Source organism: Myzus persicae, unplaced genomic scaffold (assembly GCF_001856785.1).
Source record: "Myzus persicae strain clone G006 unplaced genomic scaffold, MPER_G0061.0, whole genome shotgun sequence".
Lineage (NCBI taxonomy): Eukaryota > Metazoa > Arthropoda > Insecta > Hemiptera > Aphididae > Myzus > Myzus persicae.
In genome coordinates this window covers 74,849-101,202 of record NW_019101374.1, presented here as the reverse complement: position 1 = coordinate 101,202, position 26,354 = coordinate 74,849, and the positions used below count along the sequence as shown (strand labels likewise).

Below are 26,354 nucleotides of genomic sequence, written 5' to 3'. Positions count from 1 at the left end.
TATGATTATCTGAGAATACAAATTTCATTTAGTTTACACTTTATAGGTAGTAATCTATACATTGGTTATCGATAGTATTGCTTTAATAACAGACGCTGCAGCTAAAGAGGCATACGGTTGCCATTTGTTTTTTACTGATCCATCTTTATAGTCTGATATTCCTCTAACAATAGCATAAGAATGACAATAGTTTCCCATTAGTGATCCCATAACGGAGTCAAATTCTGAATCCATAGCCAGTAGTTTGTACTCTGCAGCAAATTTTTGTCTCGTAAACGCATTGGATATAGCACTTTGACCACCGCCAATGGGACCTACGTGTATTCTTGTGCCTCTAAAATTATAAAATAACATCAGGTTCAGTTATTGGAAAATTATTACTATGGAACGTACAAATTATTGTCCTTATCATTGCAGATGGGATGAGTGATTTCAATTAGTTCTGTTCCTCCGATGTACATTTGAAGTTTATCTGAGTCTGCTGGCGGCCTATTAAAATCAGATTCACTGTCGGTTTTTTGTTTTTCAATCTTGTTCAAACCTTCGCTGAGGTATATATCCCACAAAGGCTTTTTGTCGATCGATTTTACCTGTTGAATATTCGTTCGCACATGTCAAACTGTACTCTTTTCAAATAATCAAAACTTTCTTACTTCCGTTTGTAATTTCATCGCAGCTATTTGTATGTCGAATATTTTCGGGCTATATTGATTGCAATGGAATTTCACGTTTCCGTTTTCATTTGAGACACTTTTGCAGTACGTATAAACGGCTCTAATAAAATATAATGCAATTGTCAGGTCGGTGTCTGTGTGAATTTGCGTGCATTATTATTATTATTATTATTACTTTTGGTTGTTTCCACAATGAGAAACGACTACGTCTCCCAGTTTTACATGCTTGTCATAATTCGTATAATGTGGTACACCACCGCCAGCACCGCACACAAAGACGTGTTCAACTTTTTGAAACGTTCCTATAAAAAAAAACATTTAAGTAGGCACGTTTAGTGAGATCGAAGTGTTTGGGTTGGAAATAATAGAAAATAAATAGCTGACCCAGTAAGCGAGTTATCGCATTTCCAGCCGCCGTCGTGGCTTCTCTGCTCAAACCCAATGCGGGAAGTTTGGTACAAACTACACTGTGGTTTCCCATTTTTCCTATTGTGTAAACATTCGATTCTCCTGTACAAAAACAAAAAAAGATTACACTATTATACGATCGGCGCCGGATGTGAGCGAGGTGCGGCCCATCTGGTTTCAGGATTTTAACAGGCCCTAGAAAAGTTAACAGCCCATTTTCAAATAAGACATAATATTATTATTATCGATCGTATTTCATCGTTCAAATGTTTTCGGGCATTTATTAGTAAGCCTGCTAAAATTTTACTCGGCTCACCGAGTTCAACTAAACTTCAACCTAACTCGCCGGGCCTGTGTTCACCACTATAGCTGCATATAACGACTATACCCCCACTTTGCCAGATCGCTTACACCGATTCACGACTGCACCCGATTGCCTCAAAACAAGGAAATATAAAATTCGGAGCAATATTGGGGTAATTGAATTGTAGTGTAGGTACCTACCTACACCGAGTTCACAGACAAATAGGTGTACCTATTTCTCTATTATATTAAAAAATTCGAACGACATGGACAACCGCCCACGACGGCTTGGATGTTACCAGCTATAGCACTTTGTGTATTTTTAAACTTGGTTAAGGCAACTGTTCTCAAAACTATTTCCTGATATTTCTAAGAGCAATCTCTTTTCGTCAAAATCGATCTGGTGGTCTGTGAGTCAACAGGTCATTTAAAAAAAAAATTAATTTCTGTAATCAATGACAGCTTTTTATAATATAAGCATACATTTTGTTTTGATTTTTGAGAGGCAAAACGTAATATTCAAGTTATATAGCAACCTATAGGTGTTGAAAAACGAAACTAAAAACACTCTCAAAATCGCAAAGAATATAATATGTGATAAATTTGGTAACAATGAGTTAGCTATATCGTTATGTTCACAGAACTTTGAAAGAATAAAAACAAAAATATTTTACTATTCAGATTTTAAATTTAATTTATTTCATGTAATTAAAGTTCATGTATCTGTATTACTTAGTTACCAACTACCATATTGAGTTGTTCATAGGTATAATAGTCGACAAATTGTATCAATAGTTTCTACCTAGCGCGTGCTAAATGCTAATAAGTAATAATACATTGTAAGCTAGCCTTATGAAGAGGATAATACTGTTTAATACCTATTCGACAAAAAAACATTTTAGAAAGTACCTATACAGACTACAGTTTAGTTATTAATACATAATATGCATTTTTTAAGTACATATTTATAAGTAGCTATTCATTTTTTTTATTTTTCTGAAAAGTTGTGGGCGAGGCTTGTGACTTGTGATATAGGTACTGATATAATATGTGAACAGTTTAACCTTGTATTTATAGAAACACTGGAAATTAGCACGCATTCATACAGATAATTTATTTATTGTTGAACCTTGATTTTACCTTCAGTAGTACCTACCTAAACTTTCATTAGTCGAGCTTCAGTAATTTCTATGGTGACTTGGCAATATAGATTAAATATTTAAAATAACAATTTGATGTTCTGCGTTCTTACCAACGGTGGTGTATCGTACAAATGTTTCTTTGTTGTCGATCAAAGTATCAACAGCTACTTTCTCGCAATACTCCGCTGTGATAATGGCAACAGTTGGTTGCCGATTATGTTGAATGATAGGCATTTGTTCTACAATCTTAAACAATGAGTAATAGCCTCACAGAACGTTGCAAAATAATATTAAAAAAAAAAAAAAAAATAGAAAAAAAAAAGTTTTTTTTACCTTATCGTGGAGGACGACTCTAGTGTAGCCACCATCGACGGGCTTAACGATTCCAGACTGTTGTAGTTTCTCCAAATTGTCCTTTATGTCTGAGTTCTTCCATCCGTGTTTTCTTGACAAAAATAAGAATTACAGAATCTATAGTTGAACGATAAAAATCTAATAAGTAAAATAATCAGTTTTACTTGTTAATATCGTCAATAGTTAGTGGGTTGGGATATGAAGATTCGATCAATTCACGTAGTTTAGTCTGTGATATATCCAAATTTGATTTCGATCCTTCGACAGAAACTATATAAAAACATTATAGGTTGATTTGTTAGGAACAGAAATCAAAGAATTATTATTAATCACTGAAAATTATTGTACCTTGATTTACAGGTCTTACTGCCGTTCTTTCTAGCTGCTTTAATTCAATTTCGAGTTTTGACACACATTTGTAGCCTTTGTGCATTAAAGTCAGTAATCTTTTTACGAAACCAACATAATCTAAAAAAAAAAAAATGATACAAAATGTCAGTAATGGCTTTGCGTAATAATTTATATCGCTCTTCGACGATAAATTCAATAACAATATGAGTTATAAATACCAAGAGGAAATTGATCTGGCAACACTAAGTCTTGAAAGAATTGAGACGCCAATGCTGAGGCGTCCACCGTTTCGTCTCCATTACACCAAAATCTTATGGTACGTCTTTCTTTGGTGTGTAAACCCGTTTGGCCATTAACCAGAAACACGCAGAACTGCACCGATGTATCTTCGGGTGTCTCGTCTTGAATATCTATTGTGACGAACTATGGTTTTATATATATATTTTTTAAATTCTCTGCACATATATATGTATATATATTTTTTTACCGTATTTCCCAATTTTGCTGATCACGATGCCACTGTGTTCTCCGCCAGCCAGATATTCGTTTTTTTCATTGTGCTCATTGTTGTTATCTGCTTGACGTTCGACTACGAGTACAGTTGATGTGGGCGTTTTAGACTTTGTTATTAAAACTACTCTATCTGCTTAAAAAAAAAATGTTATTCACATTTACAAAATAATGATAGCCGTTCGGGTACATGAAATGTTATGAGTGGTTTTCGTGTAAGAGTATTTACATATGGACTGTTTTCGTTTGTATAATAGATGAATTTAAAAAACCATTTTTGTAGGTTTTGGGAAAATCAAAAAAAAAACCGTTGTTGTACCTAATGGTGAAACCGTTTAGATTTTAATTCAATTTACTATGGTTTTTTTTTATAATATTGAAAATAATAACCCAACCAACATACCAACATCAAATTGGCACTATTTTATTGTATTTTATGTAGGTAGTGTTATCTAATAACATATAATAATATTATATATTCGAATAAGACGTTATTGTTATTTTTATTTTTTTTATAAAAGTTAAATGATACGATTGTTAAACAATCAAATTTCCAATTTTATTTTCTCTGAATAATCATTATGACGTAATAAGCTAATAATAATCATCACTAGAGCTAGGATTTTAATGACCTAAAAAGTACACAAAAATGCACTAAAAAAAATGCAAAAATGACCTAATAACTCTTAAAAATTAACTTAAAAATGACCAAAAAAGTACTCAGATGAGCGGAAAAAATTTAAATTAAAAAAAAATATTATTATTTATTCATTTTTTATACTACACAAAAAAGGTAAACATTTGTTGTAAGAAGTAAATTAAACTAATATACTTAAATTTGAGTTGACTTATGAGTGTATTCGATTCCTTGTATATTTATTGGTATAGTTTGGGTTTGTTCGATATTTAATCTTATCGGATAAATTGACATCCTATAACTTTTTCGATTCATACCCACTTTGCCGAATCTCAATTTGCCGGCAAATATACCAGTTTTAAAATGTTTTTAATATTATTTTATTGATATATTTTCAATTTTCCCGATTCGCCGACAGCTAGGTGACAATAATTTTATCAAAAACGATTATAACAGCGATAATATTATGGTATTTTGTCGATATAAGTTCAAAGGTACTATTTTTATAAAGGTCCTAAACGTACTAAATACTGATTGAGATTACCTATACAATGCATATTAAAAAAACTTATAATAAACAAAAGTTATTTTAAATACACAAAATGAACGTAATATTTGTAAAAATGAGCTAAAAATGCAATAAAATGCATTCAACACAAAAAATGCAAAGTAAAAATTACACATTCTAAATTGTTATATCACGAAACAAATTTAGTTTTTGATTAGAACTGTAAAGCACTTAAAGAAAAAAAAGGGAGTCACCGAAATTCTAGCTCTAATCATCACTATTAGAATGTGACAACCAAAAATTAAAATACAATTGAATAGTTATTTAGGTTTACGTTATTGTATATTGTAAATATATATGTTTATGTAACTATTGTTCGATATAAAATATAAATGTATCAAACAATTATTTTTTAAAATGTATCTAGGTATATTGTATGTAAAAATATACCGAATAAACAATTAATCAACTAATCAAATACTATTAAGTGCGGGGAATATATACATTTATTAATTTACATTCTAAAATGTATTTCTGCGTCTCTAATTACTACATGCTTTCTCGTTCAACCTATTAAGTTGTTGTAATTTTTGGGTTAATAGTTAAATTATTAACCACTATTTTGAATTTAATATATTCAGTTTTTAATTAATATAATAATATGAAGGTAGAAAGAAACATTTTTATTTTAAAATTAGTTATCTTATTTTGGTATGCACGTATAATATAATATACAAATACACTATACTAAACGATAAGAAATGGAATTTTATAACTATACCTATATAGCTGTGTGGTTGAAATACCATCAAATGTATGATTTTAATATTTTATCATAGATAGGTAGGCACATAAGAGTATAAGACATAACTAATTATGTATAATGTACCTATTAGGAAAGTCTAAAATAGGTTTAAAAAAATAGTGACTGTTAAAGAGATTATTCATAACATTATTTACTAATTACTAGGTAGGTACCTAATACGATATCGGATATAGTACCTATATACCTACCTATAATTTATATACAATACTACACAATAGACATATATTACGATTATGTTTGATTCAAAGTAATAAGTCCTCTTTTTTTCATACATAATATATTCAATGTGATCTTGAGTATAAGTATTATATATTACAATAATGGTATAGGTATGTATACGTTATACTTATAATGTCAGGACAAATAGTAACTTACCTTGATTAGTCATTATGCTCAATATGTATTTGAAACTGATGTCACCTCTGAAAAAATAAATTTAGAATGTACGTTGGACAAATTTATTTATGCATCACGTGCTTACTAAAATAGTGAGAAAGTTATTTTGGTTTTACTTATAGTGAATAAAAATAAAATAGTAGGTATAAATAAACCTAAACATTTTTTTATACACTTATAGACACTAATGATAGCTAAAAGTGAATGCTGTCTAAAATACCATCGATAATATAGTAATTGATTTTATTTCTATGGGTTTTTAACAATATGATTAATGTGACTCACCTTTTTAAGTGAGGCATATAAACGTTATAACTCAAATCAAAAATCATTTTATTTTTCATCATTAGTCCTATTTTATTTATTTTTAAGTACAAATGAAGTCGAAGTGAACAATATGAAAACAAGCACTATTATATCATCGATGCTATAATATTCTTGTTAAAAGGGGTCGGCTTTAATTTGATCAAATATTTTGGTACCTGGTACCATATGGGTACGAGGTACAATACTACAATTCATATTATTTACTTATATTCAAGTTTACATAAAATAGACTAAATAAATACATATATTTATTATGCACATTGATACTTCTATAGATGTGTATAAGTATAATGCTTGTACCTCTAGGTATATATGTCAATGTATATCATTATGTCCTACCTCACGTGTCTATAAGTCTCGAGTTTAAATTCCAGCCATCAAAATATACTGCAGCGGTATACATATAAACACAATATTATTACTGTACATATATTATATATAGTAGGTACTCACATTTATAAAATAAAGCCGGTAGCCCATAGGCAATAATCCGACAGTAAAACTACGACCAATAGGAGCGTATTGTTTGTCCTTCGCGTGTACAGCGACTGCCAAGTCAAACGATCAACCGTACTATGACACACATTTATCAACTCAGTAACTCAGGATCCACTGCTTCCGTCACTGTTGCGAATCAATTGCAAAGCGACTGTGTCGCGGTTGTGGCATAGCATATACGTACATGATGCAGTATTACATTGGTGGGAGTACAGGCGATAATAGTATGTTTCGTCAATGACTACAGAGGATATGACAAGGTATTACAAGAAAAAGAGGGAATGAAAAACGTTGTATAATAAATGAAAATAACAAGAATAATAATATATGTTTACAGGCGTACAGTTATCAGTGTACGCAGGCATATTAGCCATCCCGAATGGAAGGGGTTATCTAGAGCATGGTATGCATGAACGTTGTAATGTACAGCGTAATTCTACCGTAATTCTATAGTATTCTCCACGTACATATATATATATACACGTACTGAAATCTATAATTGAAATTATACTTCGATTTAGTTTAGAATTCATTTAGATCATTATTATTCGTTAATTGTTGTACAAAAAAAATCTATTTCATTAGTTTGTACAACAAAAATATACCGTGGTTACATACCTATATCGGCATAAATTTTGTGTACAGAAAAAATATATCTACACGTGCTATATACGTATTGTAAGTTAGAACCGTGGGACGCCATTAATCCTAAATAATTGGTAAAATATATAATTACACAGCTGCAGTGAGTTTGAAACGAAACCGCCTGAAAAACCAACGCAAAAGGAAGATGCAATACATATAGCACTGCAAGGATATCCACCATCATGGCCGTACTATATATACTTACATATAATACTTTTGGAATTCGTTTATATTCACACCTTGTGCACAATCACTAATGTATAGAAATATCTGTTCTTAAAATACAATTATTCGTGGTAAAAAAAATATTACGCTCTCGTAGCAAATTTTTATTCCAGTATATTGCACTATTTTTTTTCTATGCGTACGTAGCTATACGGCCTAAACGTCTTACATTTTTGGACCGTGTATTTGTGTGATATATTTATTACCTTCAGATGTTTGAAAGTTTATAATAGGTTAACATAAAGTACCGTGTAACGAGTTTGTTTCGTATAACGACGAATATAACAACGTACCTAATTATTTCATGATGCATATTATTTACATAATATTTCGTTGGTTTTGTAAAAAAAGTGAACATTTTTGATTTTCAGGAATTTTTTTTTGAATATCACGTACATGTAAATACGTGCAAGATGTTTTCCGAGAAAATAATTAATAATTTCTTCTAATATATAATATTACAATACACGTAGTTGAGAATGAATATTATACATCAATTGTCATCGATTCTCTAGTAATCATAATAAACTAATGATTTTTAATTTTTATTTTGCATTTAAACAATAAAATTATGATCACACATTCACACGGCGTTTTAGATATGCTATTTAGATAGAACACTATTGTGGGTTCATTTTCTGATATTTTATAATTAAGTTATACAATAAGTCTTATAGGCTGGTTACTGGTCAGGTTAGTTTATATCAATATTCATTATCATAAGTAAGTATATAAGTAAGTTATAAGTATGTATGACGATTGAATGCAATTTTAAACAATTGAAGTAAACATAAAATCAGAAAATGTAGTTTTATTTTTAATTCATATTATATCTTTATTTATAAATTTATTTAAAAATTAAAAAAAGCTACTAGGCAGAAGACATCCCTCAGAACCGTTTATCTTTGACTGCCTTACAATAATTGTATACATCGCAGTGCAATGGAAACAATGTAGGTTAAGCGGTGGGTGGGGGGTTAATTTATGGTTATTTTTTAGTCAAATAATAATACATAACATTTGAAAGTAAAAGCGGTTCATTGGTCTCAGATTGGCTACCATAATTATATTAAAGTTAGATAAAATTAAACTATATACTAATTGAAACCATCTTCTCCGGGACTTGTTAACGGAATTGAATGACTTGTAAAAATGCATAAAAGTACAATAAAGTAAATATTTTATTAAGTTAAATAAATAGCTCCACATCTAAAAACTAATAGAAAGTTACCTAATACTAGACTTCGTCTATTCCGCCCTATTCTCAAGTCCAAACTCTCGATTAAGAACAATAAAATCCCATCTGGGTCTATGGCATCCAATAAGAGGATAATATAAGCCTTCTCAAATACAACATCCAGGCCTTCCAGTCAATCTATATTCACCACATAATATCTGCGCCATGGTATGCCTCAAACCTCTCACTACGCAAAGATCTAAAAATTGAAACAGTCTCTATTACAGATAAAAATTAATATAAAAAATGTCTCACCAAATCAGTTAACCACATAAATCCACTAGTAACTAATTTAGCCAGCGAATACATCCAAGATAACCAATCGCGTCGATTAAAAAGACACTGGTGTCGAGGTCTCTCGAACCTGCAGGATCTATATTAAATAACTAAAACTTCTCTCCTCCCAAGTCAAAGGGTTACTACTCTAGTATACCTCCCTCACTCATGATTCGTGTTGTTAAATCTTAGTTTTAGTTACCAAATTTACTTATTATTGTACATAAATTACAGAATATATCTATACCTTTGTTTGCATAAAAAAAAAATAATAATAAAATAAATAAATAGCATAATACAATAATTAAAATTTAAGTAATAGTAATTTTAATTAACAAATAATCAATAATATATAATCAGAGCTTTTAACTTTTCAAGCTTTATGATTTTTTCAGTTTCGATTCCAATTTCGTCTTTAAAAAAAAATTTCTGTTCCAAATCCTATACAATTACAGAATAAAGGTTACGGTTCCGGGAAATATCAGTATTTAGAGGTATATTAATTTTGTACTAAATGTAAACGAAAAATTCAAGTAAGCACGATACTGTCGATACTCATATCTAAATTATTTAAATGACACAATCTGATAACAATTTATACTGATGAGTATTTATGATTATTTTAATAATCACTTTATAGTAATCTACGTTACCAGATGTCATCGTTCAAAACTAAAGAAAAAGTATCATGGCGATGGTTTATGAGATATGACTAATGAGTGTAACGACATATTTGTTATGACTCATGACTAATATACGGGTGAATAACAGTCCACATATTAGTATTTTAGTAGGTAACTATTACCACAGTCCACCACTAACATTACTCATATTTAATCTTTTTCTGGAACTGGAGAATGTATAGACTATAGAATATAAAAACAAAAGAATAATAAATCCATAAAAACATTTATAATGTAAACCAATTTCAATAAACTGATTATTATTACCTATATACCTAAATATAAATGCCTAAATAATATTGGAACCAAAAAATTATTCTGGTTCCGATATTTTCAACACACTATTAAATAAAATAATGACCATGCATGTTTAGATTCTTATAAAACACTATCGATATGTTATTAAGCAACAAATAATGCTATTTTTATTTTTGCAAAATGTTTAGATTACCTTACATAAAAACTAACAAGTGTTAAGACTTATAAAATAAAATAATTAGAAAAAGGAGGATAAATGATCAATTTTTTCGTTTTAATATTTTAATACAAACCTATATACATATATAATAGAAATATAACATTTAAAAAGATAAGTATGATAACTAAAAAAAGAATGATGTTAATACCTGCTGGCTGCTACCTATGCTCTTTATTATATTATGTAACGATTATTAATTTGATTAAAAAGAAAGTAAATAAAATAAAATAAGGATTAGAAATTATGGGTATAATATTTAATCGTGATTTGTGATGATAATTGAATATAATTAATGTGTCACTACTCATTAATCAGTAAACACACGTATGGAAACATAATTGCTGTGTCTAGTAATTTTATACAATTAACGATGTTAATGATGCGATGGTAAAAAAAAAAATAATTTCCTCTTAAAAAATCAAACAGAATTAGCCACAGACTAATAAATATTCTCAAACGCTACTAAATGGTATAATACTATTATAATACATACAGAGTGATCCCGATCCATTAATTTAATGTAAGACATTTATATTGAGTATCATATATTCGTATACGAATATGATATATTATGTGTCTTACGTTAAATGATTCACACCGTATGTAGTGGTTTATATTGGATATTGGTTCATGTCATTACTCATTATATACGCAAGCATAGAGCCATAGAGGCAAAAATCAAGACACGCCTATATGGTTACATAGTGCATATTTGTAATTTATATACATATAATATGTACATACATATTATATAAATACACCGCAAATGTTATGTATATTGCCAAGTAACTGAGAATACTTACTGTAGAATATAGTACAGGGTGTTTCATAAGCAACATCCTGGTTTCAAAATGAAATATTTAATAAAGTATTGCATTTATATAATTGAAACAGGTTACAGGTACCAATAAAAACTGTTAATTTTCAATTTTGTTTTCAAGTTTTTGCTTCACAGTGTTCAAATTATTTCCCCCGATCACCAACGGTTTTGAGGCAACAACGATGAAACTCACTTTTTTTTTGACCACCAATAGATCGGGATACGCACTCATGATTTTTTTTAAATCACTCTTTATAGAACACCCTGTACAATGATGTCTATAGTACTAAAATGATCCGGTTTATCTTGTTCGACGGGCGAGAGAGAGAGAAATTGTGCGAGTGTTTGAGAGGGAGTGAGGAAGTAGGTGCAAAGGTGACCAAAAATATAATATTATATTGTATACCGACGCCGATTGATATGTAGGCACAATAATATGTATTCGTGCTGAGGACACGTTACGACTATATCGCGGATTACTCGAGCGTTTCTATAAGTTTACATTGCATCCGAACTCTATAAATTAAAAAATATATTATTATATATTATTGTAAATTGTAATATTATATACGTATCTACTCGTTGTTGTCGGGTTCTCTAGTTCGTTTCGGAGAAATATACGTACAAGTCGGACTGCTGTATATACTAGGACAAATCCACCGAACTGTATATTATAAATTATAATATATAATATTAATTGATATTACATATTACTACTTTTATTTGCCATACGATAATATATTTCCATAATAATATGCTGAAAACTGTCGTAGCACGATCGGTCAGACTTGTGTATACTGTACGGCAGCAACCTGAGTGAGAAAGCAGACGACAAGACGTCAAGTCGGTGTTCCATTTGAACAACAACAAAACTGCCGACACAATTATACCACATAATACGTCGTACACACACAGCGTCATCATGTCTGTCGAGAGGACTGCAGCGTGACACGACTACATCGAGCACGTGTGGATTGCAGACTGCGTGTGGTGCGATCGCTTACGATAATTTACCACACTCGTATCAAACACGACCGACATGGTAAGTAATTTAACTTTCTATGTTTATTGATTATATAGGAAAATATAACAGTATGTATGAAAAAACTTGGCTCTTGAAAACTATTTGACTAGCCCCCACATTTGTTTCGTCCTGGGCTGTAGATATTTTTAGGGATTTTTAGGGTATAAGTAAGTGCATGCTTGTTTAAAAATTATCATATTATAGAACATGTTGCCATATAAACAAACAAAATACCTATTTTTATCTAATAAATCACTTTTATTATTTTGAACAATGTCAATAGTATCTTATTCAACATCAATATTATTCATTCTATTTTTCTCTAAAGTCAAAAGCAAGAATGCCTCTAATATTGCTTATTGTATATTATGAACAGCCACCTTGGCCCACCGGAAAAATTCCCGGCAAGCGACATAGCCTGAAACTGATGTTTTAGGCGTTGAAAGGCAATTAGCGGAAGACTGGAAGAATACAATCGCATCGTATGAAATATGCATATGATCTTGTATCATGCTATAGCGTTGCTAGTAGGTGTATGAAATAAAAATATATAAACACTTAAGTGTTATGTAAATTCAAAACATAAGGAGCTTGAAATGAGAAATTCGGATTAATGGATTTTGTTAATATTATTTGTAGGTAAATTATCACAGGTAGGTTACCTAATTGTAAGTTATAGTACATACATGGTAAACTGTTTTTCTATAAATACTGTATCAACATCTATATTGTTATTATTGAGTTATTCGTTTTTTTATATATTACCTATACATATACGACCTTGACCTAAAGACTTGCATCCTCGATATTTCGCAACACTAGTTACAGTAACGTTTAAAATACAACATTATTTAAATATACATAAAATAAAATGTTATTATTGTACCAAACGTAATTCAATATTAAAATTACACCCAAATTTCAAGGTAAAAAGGGGATTCGCTGTATACAAATATTTAAACACAATTTTTTTTACTTACAATGCTTAAGTTAATCAAGTTTAAAGATTGTTGTTAACTAGAGCTAGAAATTAGAATTAATACTATAATATATACCATGGTGTGGTGCAGTGGCTTACCGCAATCACGTAAGATTTCTGACGCTACGTTGCGCCCAGTCTAGCTCTCGGATGGGTGACCACTGGTTTTTAACGACGAAACATGGCATGTACACACAATAACACGTGTTACAACCCTACCAAATAAAAAAAAATACTAAAAAATAAACAAAAATTACATCCTATCGTACCATCCCACACCCAATGGTCTTTGATGATGCCACTGGCACCACCATCCTAATAAACAAAAAAAAATATTATATTACGCAATATATAAAATAGTAAAATATATATTCTGCTGGGATATGATAAAATATGCAATAAAAATGTAATAGAATATACAATATTTTTTACATTATCATTAAGTGAAAGAAAATCATCTTAACATTTTAAAATAAATCGTTTAAATTGACTTTTGTTTTATTGATTACTCAAGCTAAGTGTTGCCAGTGGGCGGCTACTTATTCAATTTCTCACGTCCTGTATTCTCTTAACACATAAGCTTATTGTACATTATTGTATAGATTGTTTATTTCTAATAAAAAAAATCATTTAAATACATGGAGTGATATTTACATTAAATTTACATTTTTTTAAGTTGTACAATTCAATTTTTTTTAGGAAAGCAATTATGTTTTTGGTATCTGTATAGGGTCCTAAGGCTTTGTATGGTTATCTTGAATTTGACATTCTCCTTAAATTGACTTTATACATACGCTAAATCATTTATGTTTATCTTATACTTAAAAAAAATTCATATCACTTATTCAATTCCATTTTAACATTTTTTTTTTTTCAAATTAAAAATTACTAATTTTAAGACATTTTAATTAGGAGCTTGTATAATAATAATAATAATAATAATAATTCGATGTCGAATGTGATACGAGGCTTTTTAAACTGCTCTATTTGCATATGTCGTAAGAGTCAAATTAGGCATTTTACTAAATTCCTAGGAAAATAGTTAGAGTTTAATTTGTATGCGATTTTACTATCCGCCTAGACATTTACTTAAACCGTGAATCGCTGCTTGAAATATACTTTTAGTTAAAAGTACAAATAATAAACAATAAAAGTATTGATAATATAAATTTCCTAATTTACTAGATTTAAACAAATATACAAAGTATTATTCTAAAAATTTAAAGTATAAATAAGTAAATCGTCTATAATAGTATAATCAATAAAATGTTTACTCGTTTTGTCGGGCTTGTAACTCTTGATGTGAAAATTGATAAGAATGATAGAAAATGTCAACAAATGCATTTTCTATAAGTGCAAATAGCAACATTAGGATACCTTTATTGTTTTATACTTATTCAATCAATGTTATGTATTCTTATTACTGTAGATTGGATTTGAAATATCAATTTAATAAAAGTAAATATCTAAGTTGGTAAATTGAGAACATGAAAACTTTAAAAAAAAAAAGTCTTACTGATATTCATTCATTTATTTGGATTTTAATAAAAAGCTTTATTTTATATAAAGTTGGAAAACAGTAATATAAAGGATTGAAAAAAAAAGAAGAGCCAAAACCATATTACAAGTATTGAAGTGTGTATAAAAATGTAAGCAGTCAATTTAGAAATAAGTATTTATTGTGATTTGTAGTTGGCAAAAATGTATAATATAGGATTGTAATATTGTATGATCGGTAGGTATACATTTATAAATGTATAATATGTAAATATCAATATGCTTAATGATTGTAAATATTTGTAATGTTACTATACCATAGGTTGATCGATTTGGTTGTTATTTTTTAATTTTTTTAATACATTTAATTCTTGAATGTTTATTTCTTATTATGTAGGTAAGTCTCTTCTAAAAAAAATTGCACATAGTGTCATGCTGCATCGCAGCTATAGTGTAAATTCTAAAGATATCTAATCAAACGGTTTTTAAAAATATAAATGTTATCATACGTCGGAAGTCTTATGTCTATAAATATAATCTATATATATAAGAATCTAACTTGATTTTGGAGACGAAGGAAACCGGTTTTCAACCCTCATTATAATAATAATAATAATTTACTAATTACCAATTATTTTCATATATTCACCGATAGCGATGTCTGTTTTTTATTTTATTTTATAATCGTTGTATTATTTGTATAGCCAAAAAATAGTCTTAAGTTTTTAAATTAAATTATAAAATAATAATTTCTTCCGGAGGAAGGTCGGGCAGCTATTTGTTACTGAAAACTATACCTAAACCGGGCTAAACATGGCTACCTAGCCACCTAATCGCGGCCTAGGTGATTATCGCATCTCACTAGTCACTACATAAAATTGATATCCATATAATAATTGTTAATAGGTTCCTTGTGGGTATTAAGTATTAACTATTGAGATAGTTCTTTATATTCGGTCGTTATTGGCGTTATTTCTTATAATATCTTATGATTGTTATTATATTTACATATTATAAATTATAATTATTGTGCAAGGAAAATTTTTTGTGTTATTGATGACCCCAGAATATTGTGCTACCTAATGGTTATTACTCTGTCATCGTTTATTAAACAAATCATTTAAAACATATACAAAACCTTGAACTATTTACTATTGTTATTATTGTATCTCCGAGAAAGGGTTTGTCAAAATTGTTTCATTTATCGTCCTCATCTTAGAATATCGTTTAAAGTCTGTTACCTTAGACTACTCGTTCAATTCTCCCTCTTTGATATATTGGATACTGTTATTAGTGTATGATCTCTTCTATTCTTCCTCCACCGTCAGAACGATCTCAATCATTGCTATCCTTCTGAATGATTTGAACTCGGCTGAATGTGGAAAAATGAGAAATAAATAAATTTAAAAATCTAAGTTTAAACTATAATAAATTAATCGTATTCTGCTTAGTTGTTCACTAAGTATACAATATTTGCTCACAATTTAAACATTTTAAGCTCGAACATAGATACTATATACTATATACTATAATCATATAATAAGGGGGGACTCACTTGACCCTGGGTGATCGCCCTTATAAAAAAAATCAGCATATGCATTAAAATACCTAATAAGACATTATTATTAAAACCTTTATAGTGTCATATAACGAATACGATTAGAAAAAATGTATACATCACTACTGTTACAGCATTTATTCGTTACCGTAAAAATAACAAGTAAACACCAAAGCCAATATCCAATGTGCCTATAGTATGACACAGTAAACCACTATAGTTTTAGTATAGTTCCTGCGAAATCAGTGCATTATTGTGATTAGTCTTTATAATTTGAACTGGAGTATAGAGCCATAGAGGTGTATAAATGTATTAGTTGAGTTCTTTCTTTTTTTTAAGTCGAAATATACAATCTATATCAGATGACATAATAAGCATATATGATAAGGTACAGATAACATGAGTATACAAAATAAAAAAAAAAGTGAGTAAAGAAGCCACCCAACGATGACACTTTAATGTTGATAGTTATACATGAAAATGTAAATGCGTACTATATAATATTTAATTAGTTAATATTTTTTTATTTTTTTTTATTTCTATATTAAAATTTGTAACAGGTCTCTGCACCATTTACGTTTTAATCGTCTAGGAGGACTGCCGGGGATTGAGAGGGAGGAAAGGTTTTTAATTAAAGGATTTGAGTGGGAGGAAAGACGGTTGTGGAATCTTTTGTAAAAGTGTTTGGCTAGCTCGTGGATAGTTTGTAATTTTAGGTCTGTATGGAGAGTATTATGGTTAGATATGTATGGGGGAGCATTTATTAATTTTCTTAGCGCAATGTTTTGAAAACATTGAATTTTATTTAAATTTGTCTTTTTTGCATTTCCCCATAGCTGTATCTCGTACGTCCAGATTGGTTTCAGTAGTGTTTTGTAGATGAGGAGTTTGACATGAAGGGAGGTGTGTTTATTAGAGACTAGAGGTTTGAGGATACGAAAGCGGTTGTTCAGAATTAGTCTTTTTGCTCTAACATATTAACGACTATAAGGGTTTGCTATTTTGAGGTAATACATTAAAAGTTTAAACTGTTTATAATACTACAACAGTTCAACTGCATTCATTTAATAGGTAATAATACTTATAAAATCTCAAATTTTATTTTTTTAAACTACATTTGAGCCAAAGTTGAAAGTTGACTAACAATTTAGAAAACAATGGTTAATGATTAAACACGTTTTATTTTTACTTTCATTGAATTGTTGAATATTTTTTAATTCACGCGTCGCGGTGATGATTATATAGTGTTTTTTATTGAAATAACTATATCCAATTCAATTTCACAAAATGTTAATCAGAAGCCGACTGTAGGTGTAACAAAATCATACACCAATATTACGATGTCATATAAATAAGAAAACAAATTAAAATATAAAAGGGGAAGAGATGTATACCTATATTTAGATTATAAATTATTAATTTGTTACAACTTGCAGTATATATTTGTATGTTTCTTAATTAATGCTCTTTTCCTACAATTATAGACATTTAAAGTATAGGTACCTATTAATTTTACATAAAATTAAATTTATATTCATGCATAGTATTTTTGTTTATGAATTAAAAAAGTTTGACAATTTATTACAAAGTTCTTCTGATGTTTCTTTTACTCGTGAAGTCATGACTAACTTACGAACACAACTAAGAAATATCGAGTACATGGGCATTATTTTTAATAAGCGTTTAATGTGCACTTTTTTACCAAATTCTTCAAAATCACAAAAGCGAAAAATTTATTTTGTTGTTAAAAATGTACGAAATATCTAGGTTTAATTTAAACTTATTAAAATCGAAGAATTAAAAATGTAATACATGATTCATCATACATTTTTTTTATGCTATAGGAATTAAGAATAAAAAATGTTTTCATAAAGTCGCGCATAAATCTTTTATGTTTTATAAGCAATAAAGTTCAAAGTTTGATGATGTTAGATATTCTGATATTCAAATGTATAATAACAATTTATCCTCAAACGATTTAGCCCCAATCCCCCCCCCCCCCAAAAAAAAAAGTTACACGCTGATTAGAGTACAATCGTACCGGACTATAGCTATATTGTTATCTTAGACTTTAGAGCATTACCAGTAAGACGATGTGACAACAATATTATTATAGTATAATAATAAATTGTATTTTATGTGCATCCGTTCTATATTCCCGTTTGCTTTTATACCGTAGAACTTTACAAGTCATAAGCCGGTAAGCCTTAATTTAATAAATAAAATGAATCCACCACATCTACTTTCTTACTGGGAGCATCCTATAATTTTCAAATTGCAGCAAATTGTTTATACCTTTTAGTGAGTTATTAGACCATTCAAAACATGTACATATGAGATATTATTATTATTTTTAAGAAAACAATTATGTTTCAATAATTGTTGTACGTTTGAAGTTTTCTAATTTTATAGTTTGCAATATAATGCTATAAATTTATTAATGCAATACATTGTAATTACCAAACATTTTGTGTTACAGGCTACGTCACTGAAATGGCTACTGTCGATGGTGGCAATAATTACGATGACTGGACTAAACGGTAAAAAAATAGTAAATATTTTAATAACTATACTTATACTAACCATAGATATGTGATTTTAACGGAAATTCGCAAGGGCATTTTTAGTACTTATTTCACATATTTAGAAAATATAAAAATAATTTATGGTAATTAGCACTTTATTTTATTTAATGCTATTTACTGAAATTTCGGGAAAACCGTACGAGCTAATATAGTTTACTAATTAGTAATTAATAAATATAAAAAAAAAAATAGTTCTCAAATAATTTTTAATCGTATTTGATTACTTCTCAAATTTCCGTAGTACAAAAAGTGTATTTGTACAACACGAGTTATACACAGTATGTACATTTTTTTATAAATATTCAAACAGTGTGTTAGAACTTAGAAGATAAGTAAAAAAGAGCAACCTATTGAAGATAAACGTTTAAAATGTTCAAAAATCTATATTTTTTTGTGGGGGAGGGGAGGTGGTAGTTTCAAAATCGTGATGCTGTTAAAGCCCTCCCGCAAGTCCCAGCAATCAGCATCATTTCTTATAGGCTTGCATATGACTTGTAGAACGTTATATCGAAGTATTAATAATTAATTAATGTGCTGCAGCGATGGCCGCGGACGACTGTTTGCCGAGGAAGTTCGCGTACGGCACAGTGTGCGTGTGCAACTCGACGTACTGCGACCGAATTCCGGAACCGGAAACACTATCGGCCGGCAAGTACGCGCTGTACACGTCTTCGAACGTCGGAAGTCGGATGCGCAGGAGCAGCGGGTCTTTCGTGCAGTCGCTCGACTCGCAATGGTCCGGCGACGAGATAGACGTGGATGCGACAACCACGTACCAAACCATATACGGTTTCGGCGGTGCGTTCACAGACTCGGTGGGCATTAATGTCATGGCGCTGAGCCCGAACACCCAACTCAATCTCCTCAAGTAAGCTGAGTATATTGTTATGAATGAAATGTGTTAAAACAATACGTTAAATATAAGTTACAGTAATTTAGGCATTAGGCTATGTGGGTATTTCAAATACATTGCTCGGCCAATAAATAGGCAACAGTTATTTTTGGGCAACTCATTATAAAAACCAGAGAATCCTAATCGGTTCTGAAATATCCGAAGTAGTTATAGGAGTTCTTTTAGGTATGGGAACCAATGCGGATGTAGCCATACTCATACTAAAATACTATTTCTGCCTGGTTGGTAATATATTTCCGTGGTCAAAGCATACTTTCCCTGTTATAAATTGGGCTTTGTGCCTCTAATTACATATTTATGTATATAAAAAAAATGAAAACAAATTGTTGCCATTTTAAAATGTTGACTTTAATAAGATAGATGGTTCCTGTAAAATTAGTACTTAGATACCGACTTACACATTTTTTATAACGTTATACTGTAATAAGTAATTGTATGGTAACTGTACAGAATTTTATACGTCTATACTTAAAAAGTAATAACTAATACTCAACTAATAAGTAAGACCTAAATACCTAATATATAGTAATAAAAATTATGTTGTTCACTTAAACTGTTAATATTTAAAAAAAATTTAATACATATTTGTATAGCCTCTTTATCATAGGAACAAATAGTATTTGAGATTTAGAGGGGGGGGGGCTGAACATTTTGATATAGGGATAACAATTTTTTCATTGTATTCCTATAATACGTGGTGTAAGATATTCAAGTTTTTTTGGAGGTAGAGGCTTAGCTCCCAACCCCCGCGCGATCCTCCTATGCTTCTTAGTCATTCTATATAAGTTTTGCTAACACGGTTATAAAAACATATGAGTGTAATTTCACATATATTATTAAAAAATGTTTGAACACTCTAATTTCAGAAGTAATCTCCTTCGATTAACTTCGATATTCAAGTGTAAAATTACGATTTATCAATAAATGATTAGAGGTTTTCTTATGTATACTTAGATTATTAATCGTAGAAACTTTGAGAAATGCTTGAACATTAAAGTTGGTTTCTGATAAATGATAATTAGTAAAATTGACATAATTGGTGCTTTAAAAAAAAATTCAGTTTTTTTTTTAAATTTGTATAAGAATATCCGACGCATAATATTTACCGAGATATAGTTCTTAAATTAAATTTGTTGGTACCTGCCATGCCCTACCATAGGTCTTATTTCGCTGACGACGGTATCAAGTACAACATTGGGAGAGTGCCGATCGGTGGTACTGATTTCTCGACACGCAAGTATACGTACGCCGACAGCAAAGGCATTCCAGACCTGAACAATTTTGACCTGGCTCCCGAAGACGCAGAATACAAGGTATATTAATATGTATCTGATATCTGATGTATAAATTAGATTATAATAATGCCTCTGATTTATTAAATTATAATAATTTATATTATATAATAGGTACCGTCAAAAAAAAAATTAAGAAATTGATTAATGTGGGCAAAGGCGTATTTTGAGTTTTGACTCCTTAGGTGAAGCTTTGATGCTGTACCCTAATAATTCTTGTCTTAAACAAATTAACTGAAAAATATTTGGATACAAAAAGTCTGCAATAATACTTACAAACACTCAAAATGTTATACATGCATGTCAAATCTTCATGTTTCTATGTCATAAAAAAACTTTCTAATTAGTAATTTAGAAACTTAAGAAATAATAAAAATATTCTTGAAATAATTTGTACTTATGGCTAATTTTATAGAAACTACATCACTAAGTTTTATTATTTTGCCACTCATTTTAATACGTTATTGTTTTTATTATATTAATATAACATCAGGTTGTATTAACCAATGCACAAAACAATGAATACAACAATGAACGGAAATATAGAGCTAATAAACTATAAATAACAATGAAACTGAAAATAACAGTAGGAAATAGTATTAAAATAATAAATTATAGGCTCATAAATTGAAATAGAGGATATCGATTCTCGAACGTAAAATAGCTGCATTAGCCCTCTCTTGTGTTAATCATATACTGCAGATTATATGGAATAATTGTAAATAACCAAAAATGAAATCTTGTAAATTAAATAATATGGATTTGTACATAACTTTTTGACATGTTAATAACTATGTTTATTTTTCTTAATCGACAAATGTTGAGGACGATGGTTGTAGGTTGTGGGCATTTATAAATTTATAATACACCACCGGGGGATGAGGTGACCGAGTGGTCTGACGCGTCCGCTGCGACGCAGCCGGTCGCGGTTCGATCCTCGGCTACCGGGCGGCATTTTTCTCCGGACAAGTCGCGGTGACCGGAGAACAAGTGCTGCCATCCCCCACCCCCGGGGCATGGCAGAAACCTACGGGTGCCCCATTCGAAATTCTGCCAAAAAACAAACACACACGTGTTCCCCCCTACCGTTCCAAAAAAATATACAATACAAACTACAATACAAATCCTACTACAGCTAATGGCCTCAGTTGCCGAAGCTTAAGTTCAATAAAAAAAAAAAAAAAAAAATACACCACCGCTGACCGCTCCTAAGTCCCTTAGCAGCTATTTGCACCCCAATAGAGGCAATTTTACATTTTTACCAACACTCCATCCCATTATTTAATACGTCATTGAATGCGAATGACATGGACGACTCTGTATCATGAGTTATATTTCCAAAATATTTAAATCCCTTATTCCCTTCCATCCTCCACTGTTCAAAGTTGTCGAGCTACAGAATTGCAGATACATATACAGTCTATAATCTATATACATCTGATAATATATACTACAGTATTGTGTTGATGCATAATATTACCTATGTTCATTGTTCAGATACCACTGATAAAGACCGCAATGAGTATGGCATCGGACGAAATCAAGTTGATCGGATCGGCGTGGTCGGCCCCGCCGTGGATGAAAACCAACAACGACTATTCCGGCATAGGTTTCCTCAAGCCAACATTCATGGAAGCGTGGGCGGAATACCATCTAAAGTAAACGAGGGCATAATATCTATTATAGTATTATCATATTAGTATACCATCGCACATCATCGTATTTCGCGAGTACAACGTCTTGTCCTATACGTGAACGCGACGACGAAACAAAAAACCAAACAGATTGTACCTACTTATTTCGTCACTCGGCCGACATCGCTCGCGCGACAAACACTAGGATGGTCAGATTTAGTCAGAATATAATCGCTCAAATTCGCCGCGTTCACGTAGGACAAGGCGTTATCGAGATTGTGTTTAACGTATTTAGAGGTACCTATTAAAAACTTTAATTTGAGGCGGGTTTCCGCTATACGAGTGTGCTGTGTTCTGTGTACACGAAAAATGTTCAGCTATGTCCAACAACACTGGTTAAATATTGTGTGGTAACCTAACTTAACCAACCAATCACAGCAAAGGACATATGCGAAAGCGTATAGTGGAAATCCGCCTTTAGCGTGGTAATCAGTTGTTAGACTACCAACCTATAGGCTATATTCTGTATGGTATGTATTATATAGGTATACCAGCTATTAGGTACATCTCATCTTATAGGTATTCATAACCATGTAAAAGATTACGTACATAAAGCCAGATTCACTGATACGTCGTGTGTCATGTTATCAAACCGTATTGGGATTGGACATTATTTTTTTGGTATCATGTAATAACCAAGTTGAAACCCAGTATATTGACCACAGCTCTACAACTTTTAAACCATATTGAATACCAGTTGTACCCATAGTTATACCACATCCTCGCACGACACGGCACATGGCGTAGCTCAGGCCCTGATTTAGTGAAATAGGGGCCCTGTGCACTATAAACTTTGGGGGCCTTTTTTAACTAAAAATGTAAAAAATATGACTGATATAACTATCGATGGCTTATTAGTGATTAGTGTAAACCGTATGAAAACTACGCATGCTGCGGCGGCCTCCTTAAATAGGTTATAGTTACTACTTACTAAATCTTATTAAAAATATCTTTTATTTATGGTAGCAACTAGCAAAGTATAGAATAGGAAGGCCGAAGGGGCCCTTCAAATTTGGGGGCCCTGTGCTAGTGCACCGCCTGCACATGCGTAAATCAGGGCCTGGCGTAGCTGTGAATCTGGCTATATACCTAACGTGATAACCTGCATAATTATGTATATGTTTGCTAGCACCGTAGCGGTTTCAGGTTTGGCGCATAATGATTTCAAATCACAATAACTACAGAATGATCGTTACAAACATCCTCCAAATTTCAGACTCCCAATTACTTTTTAGTAGAAAATCGAATACCAAAACTGAGATGTTTTGAAATTAGTTTTTCTTGTGTAAACATAAAAGGGATTTTCGGAAAGTGTATTTAGGCCCGTACGCTTTACGCATTGTCCACATATTCATATTATGTTTAATATTTGAAATCCTATAACCGCATACAATTGTAAATTTCGCCAATCTAATGTCAGTAATTTATTTTCGTGGGTCGATATGTTGAAGATTTTTGGACGCATACAGCAAACAAAATTTGACTTTCTGGGCTCTGACCACGGGGAACGAACCGCTCAACGGCATCGTGCCAGTCAACCGATTCAATTCCATGGGCTGGACGCCGATGTCGCACCGCGAATGGATCGGACGTCACATGGGGCCCCGACTAAGGGGTTCTGAACACAACCGCACCCTGTTGTTCGCCATTGACGACCAGAGGATCGTATTGCCTTGGTGGATGAAAATGGTACCGTATACCTACTACTGTCAATTGTTATTTGTACTTGGCAATTATTGATTATTGTTTGACGATAATAATATTATACCGTAGAATGGCCTTACTTGGGACATGTGGGTAACTTGAATACAAATGATATAGTATTATCAATGATAAGATTTGAGCACTAAAAATGCTGTTATCACCTCCGTATAATCACACATTTGTTTATCATCACTTTCACAACGATCTTCTTGATGCGCAGACTTTCTCACATTTTAAGTACTTATTATTTAAATATAAATAGATATGTAGATTATTATTTTTTATAAAACCATGTTAAAACTTAGTGTATAAAAAGCTTGCTATTAGTTGAATGTAAATGTGGGTTACAACATTTAGTTGCAGCAACCACACGTGAATAATATACAATATTTCATTGTTATCAATTATATGTAATTTTTGCTGTTATCGTGAAATTTTGAAAATAAATAGTTTTTATGGTAACTTGGGACAACGTCCCAAATTAGAATTAGTGTCCCAAGTTAGGTAATTTTGATGTGACATCATTTTATTTTTCTTGATATAAAATTTAAAACTATTGATATAAAACTTGATTAGGTATCTATGTCATATAAATATATTTTTTTTATTTAGACATACAATAGGAAAGTACAAAAAAAAAAATTGGAGGTCGATCATATCAAAATTATTCCCCCCAGTCGTTACAAAAAGCTATTAATGATGTTATATCCAAAAAACTTACATATCGTGATGCAGAATCGAAGTACGGGGTTTCAAAATCAACCATTCAAAGAAAAGTGAATGAAAAAAATATGTTGAAAGTTGGTAGGCATAATGCTCTTTCAAATGTTGACGAGGAAAGTTTAGTCAATGGGATAATTTTATCGAGCAAGTGGGGTTTTCCGTTCACTTCTCTCGACATAAGGCTAATAGTGCAGAGAGTTTTTTAAATAATAATGGTGTCAAAGATCCAATATTTAATGGTAATTTACCAGGATACACTTGGGCTAAACATTTTATAAACCGTCACATGTCTGTTCTGAGCGATAGATTAGCTGAAAATATTAAAAGGTCAAGGGCAGGAATTAATCCACATATAATAATGCAATATTTTGACAACCTTGAATATTCATTGGCTGGAGTTTTACCACAATTAATAATTAATTATGACGAAACTAATATGACTGATGATCCTGGAAAATGTAAAGTTATTACAAGATTGATTTGTTAAAGAAAAAGAATAATATTTATTTTACCTATTGTTTTATCTAAAATATGTACTTATTATTCATGTTATACCTACCTTAAAATTAAACCATGTGATATTATTAAATAGGCAACTAAAACCAAGGAGTGTTTGAATTGTTAGGTATTGTAATTATAAGTGAAAAAAGTGACTGATTTGTTAAAGAAAAATAATTATATTTATTTTATTGTTTTATCTAAAATATGTACTTATAATAATAATTTAAAAAATTAAAAATTGTAATATTTTAAAAGCTGTTTTTTTTTTAAACTATATATCTGTCCCAAGTTAAAATGTGTGTAGCGTAACATTATTTTTTCATATAAAACAATAGTTGTCCCAAGTTTGCCAAAATTAAGGGTAACTTGGGACAAGCATATTTTTTTTAAAAAAAATGGCGAGGGGGAGAATCAAAAACATAACAACATATGTGTCTTAAAGGTCTAAGCTAAGACCATAATTTTTGGTCCTTACTATTATTATCATATTTTGAATACTTATCGATCAGCATTCATCTGAAGTTCAAAAGTGTCCCAAGTAAGGCCATTCTACGGTATATAGCTAGTGTATACACCTACTTAAAAA

General features: G+C 30.7%; 2 protein-coding genes across 8 annotated transcripts in view; one reads left to right on the top strand and one right to left on the bottom strand.

Annotated features, from left to right (window-relative positions):
* Positions 1-10: 10 nt before the first annotated feature.
* LOC111028879 lies at positions 11-7,167 on the bottom strand. Of its 6 annotated transcripts, none has more exons than XM_022307657.1 (14): positions 6,890-7,167; positions 6,776-6,823; positions 6,089-6,135; positions 3,720-3,878; positions 3,451-3,642; positions 3,230-3,349; positions 3,046-3,151; positions 2,861-2,972; positions 2,638-2,773; positions 1,059-1,184; positions 850-976; positions 654-774; positions 394-590; positions 11-334 (listed from the first exon to the last, which is right to left on the bottom strand). In XM_022307657.1, exons 3-14 carry the CDS (start codon positions 6,099-6,101, stop codon positions 55-57), a joined length of 1,689 nt encoding a protein of 562 aa, XP_022163349.1. In that variant the 5' UTR covers positions 6,102-6,135; positions 6,776-6,823; positions 6,890-7,167; the 3' UTR covers positions 11-54. The 6 variants fall into 6 exon arrangements, with proteins under 6 accessions (XP_022163349.1, XP_022163351.1, XP_022163348.1 ...); XM_022307659.1 differs by having other exon boundaries at positions 3,720-3,875; positions 6,890-7,165; XM_022307656.1 differs by lacking the exon at positions 6,776-6,823 and having other exon boundaries at positions 6,890-7,166.
* A 4,522-nt stretch (positions 7,168-11,689) lies between these two features.
* Positions 11,690-26,354, top strand: part of LOC111028849 (glucosylceramidase) — a 19,381-nt gene continuing 4,716 nt past the window's right edge. The window contains exons 1-7 of one of the 2 annotated variants that reach the window (XM_022307612.1): positions 11,690-11,964; positions 12,072-12,340; positions 18,836-18,896; positions 19,482-19,809; positions 21,014-21,167; positions 22,644-22,804; positions 24,292-24,529. In XM_022307612.1, coding sequence (XP_022163304.1) covers positions 12,338-12,340; positions 18,836-18,896; positions 19,482-19,809; positions 21,014-21,167; positions 22,644-22,804; positions 24,292-24,529 — 945 coding nt within the window. In that variant the 5' untranslated portion in view covers positions 11,690-11,964; positions 12,072-12,337. Of the gene's footprint in view, positions 12,341-18,835; positions 18,897-19,481; positions 19,810-21,013; positions 21,168-22,643; positions 22,805-24,291; positions 24,530-26,354 lie in introns of both variants that reach the window. The other variant, XM_022307611.1, reaches the window with a different exon arrangement.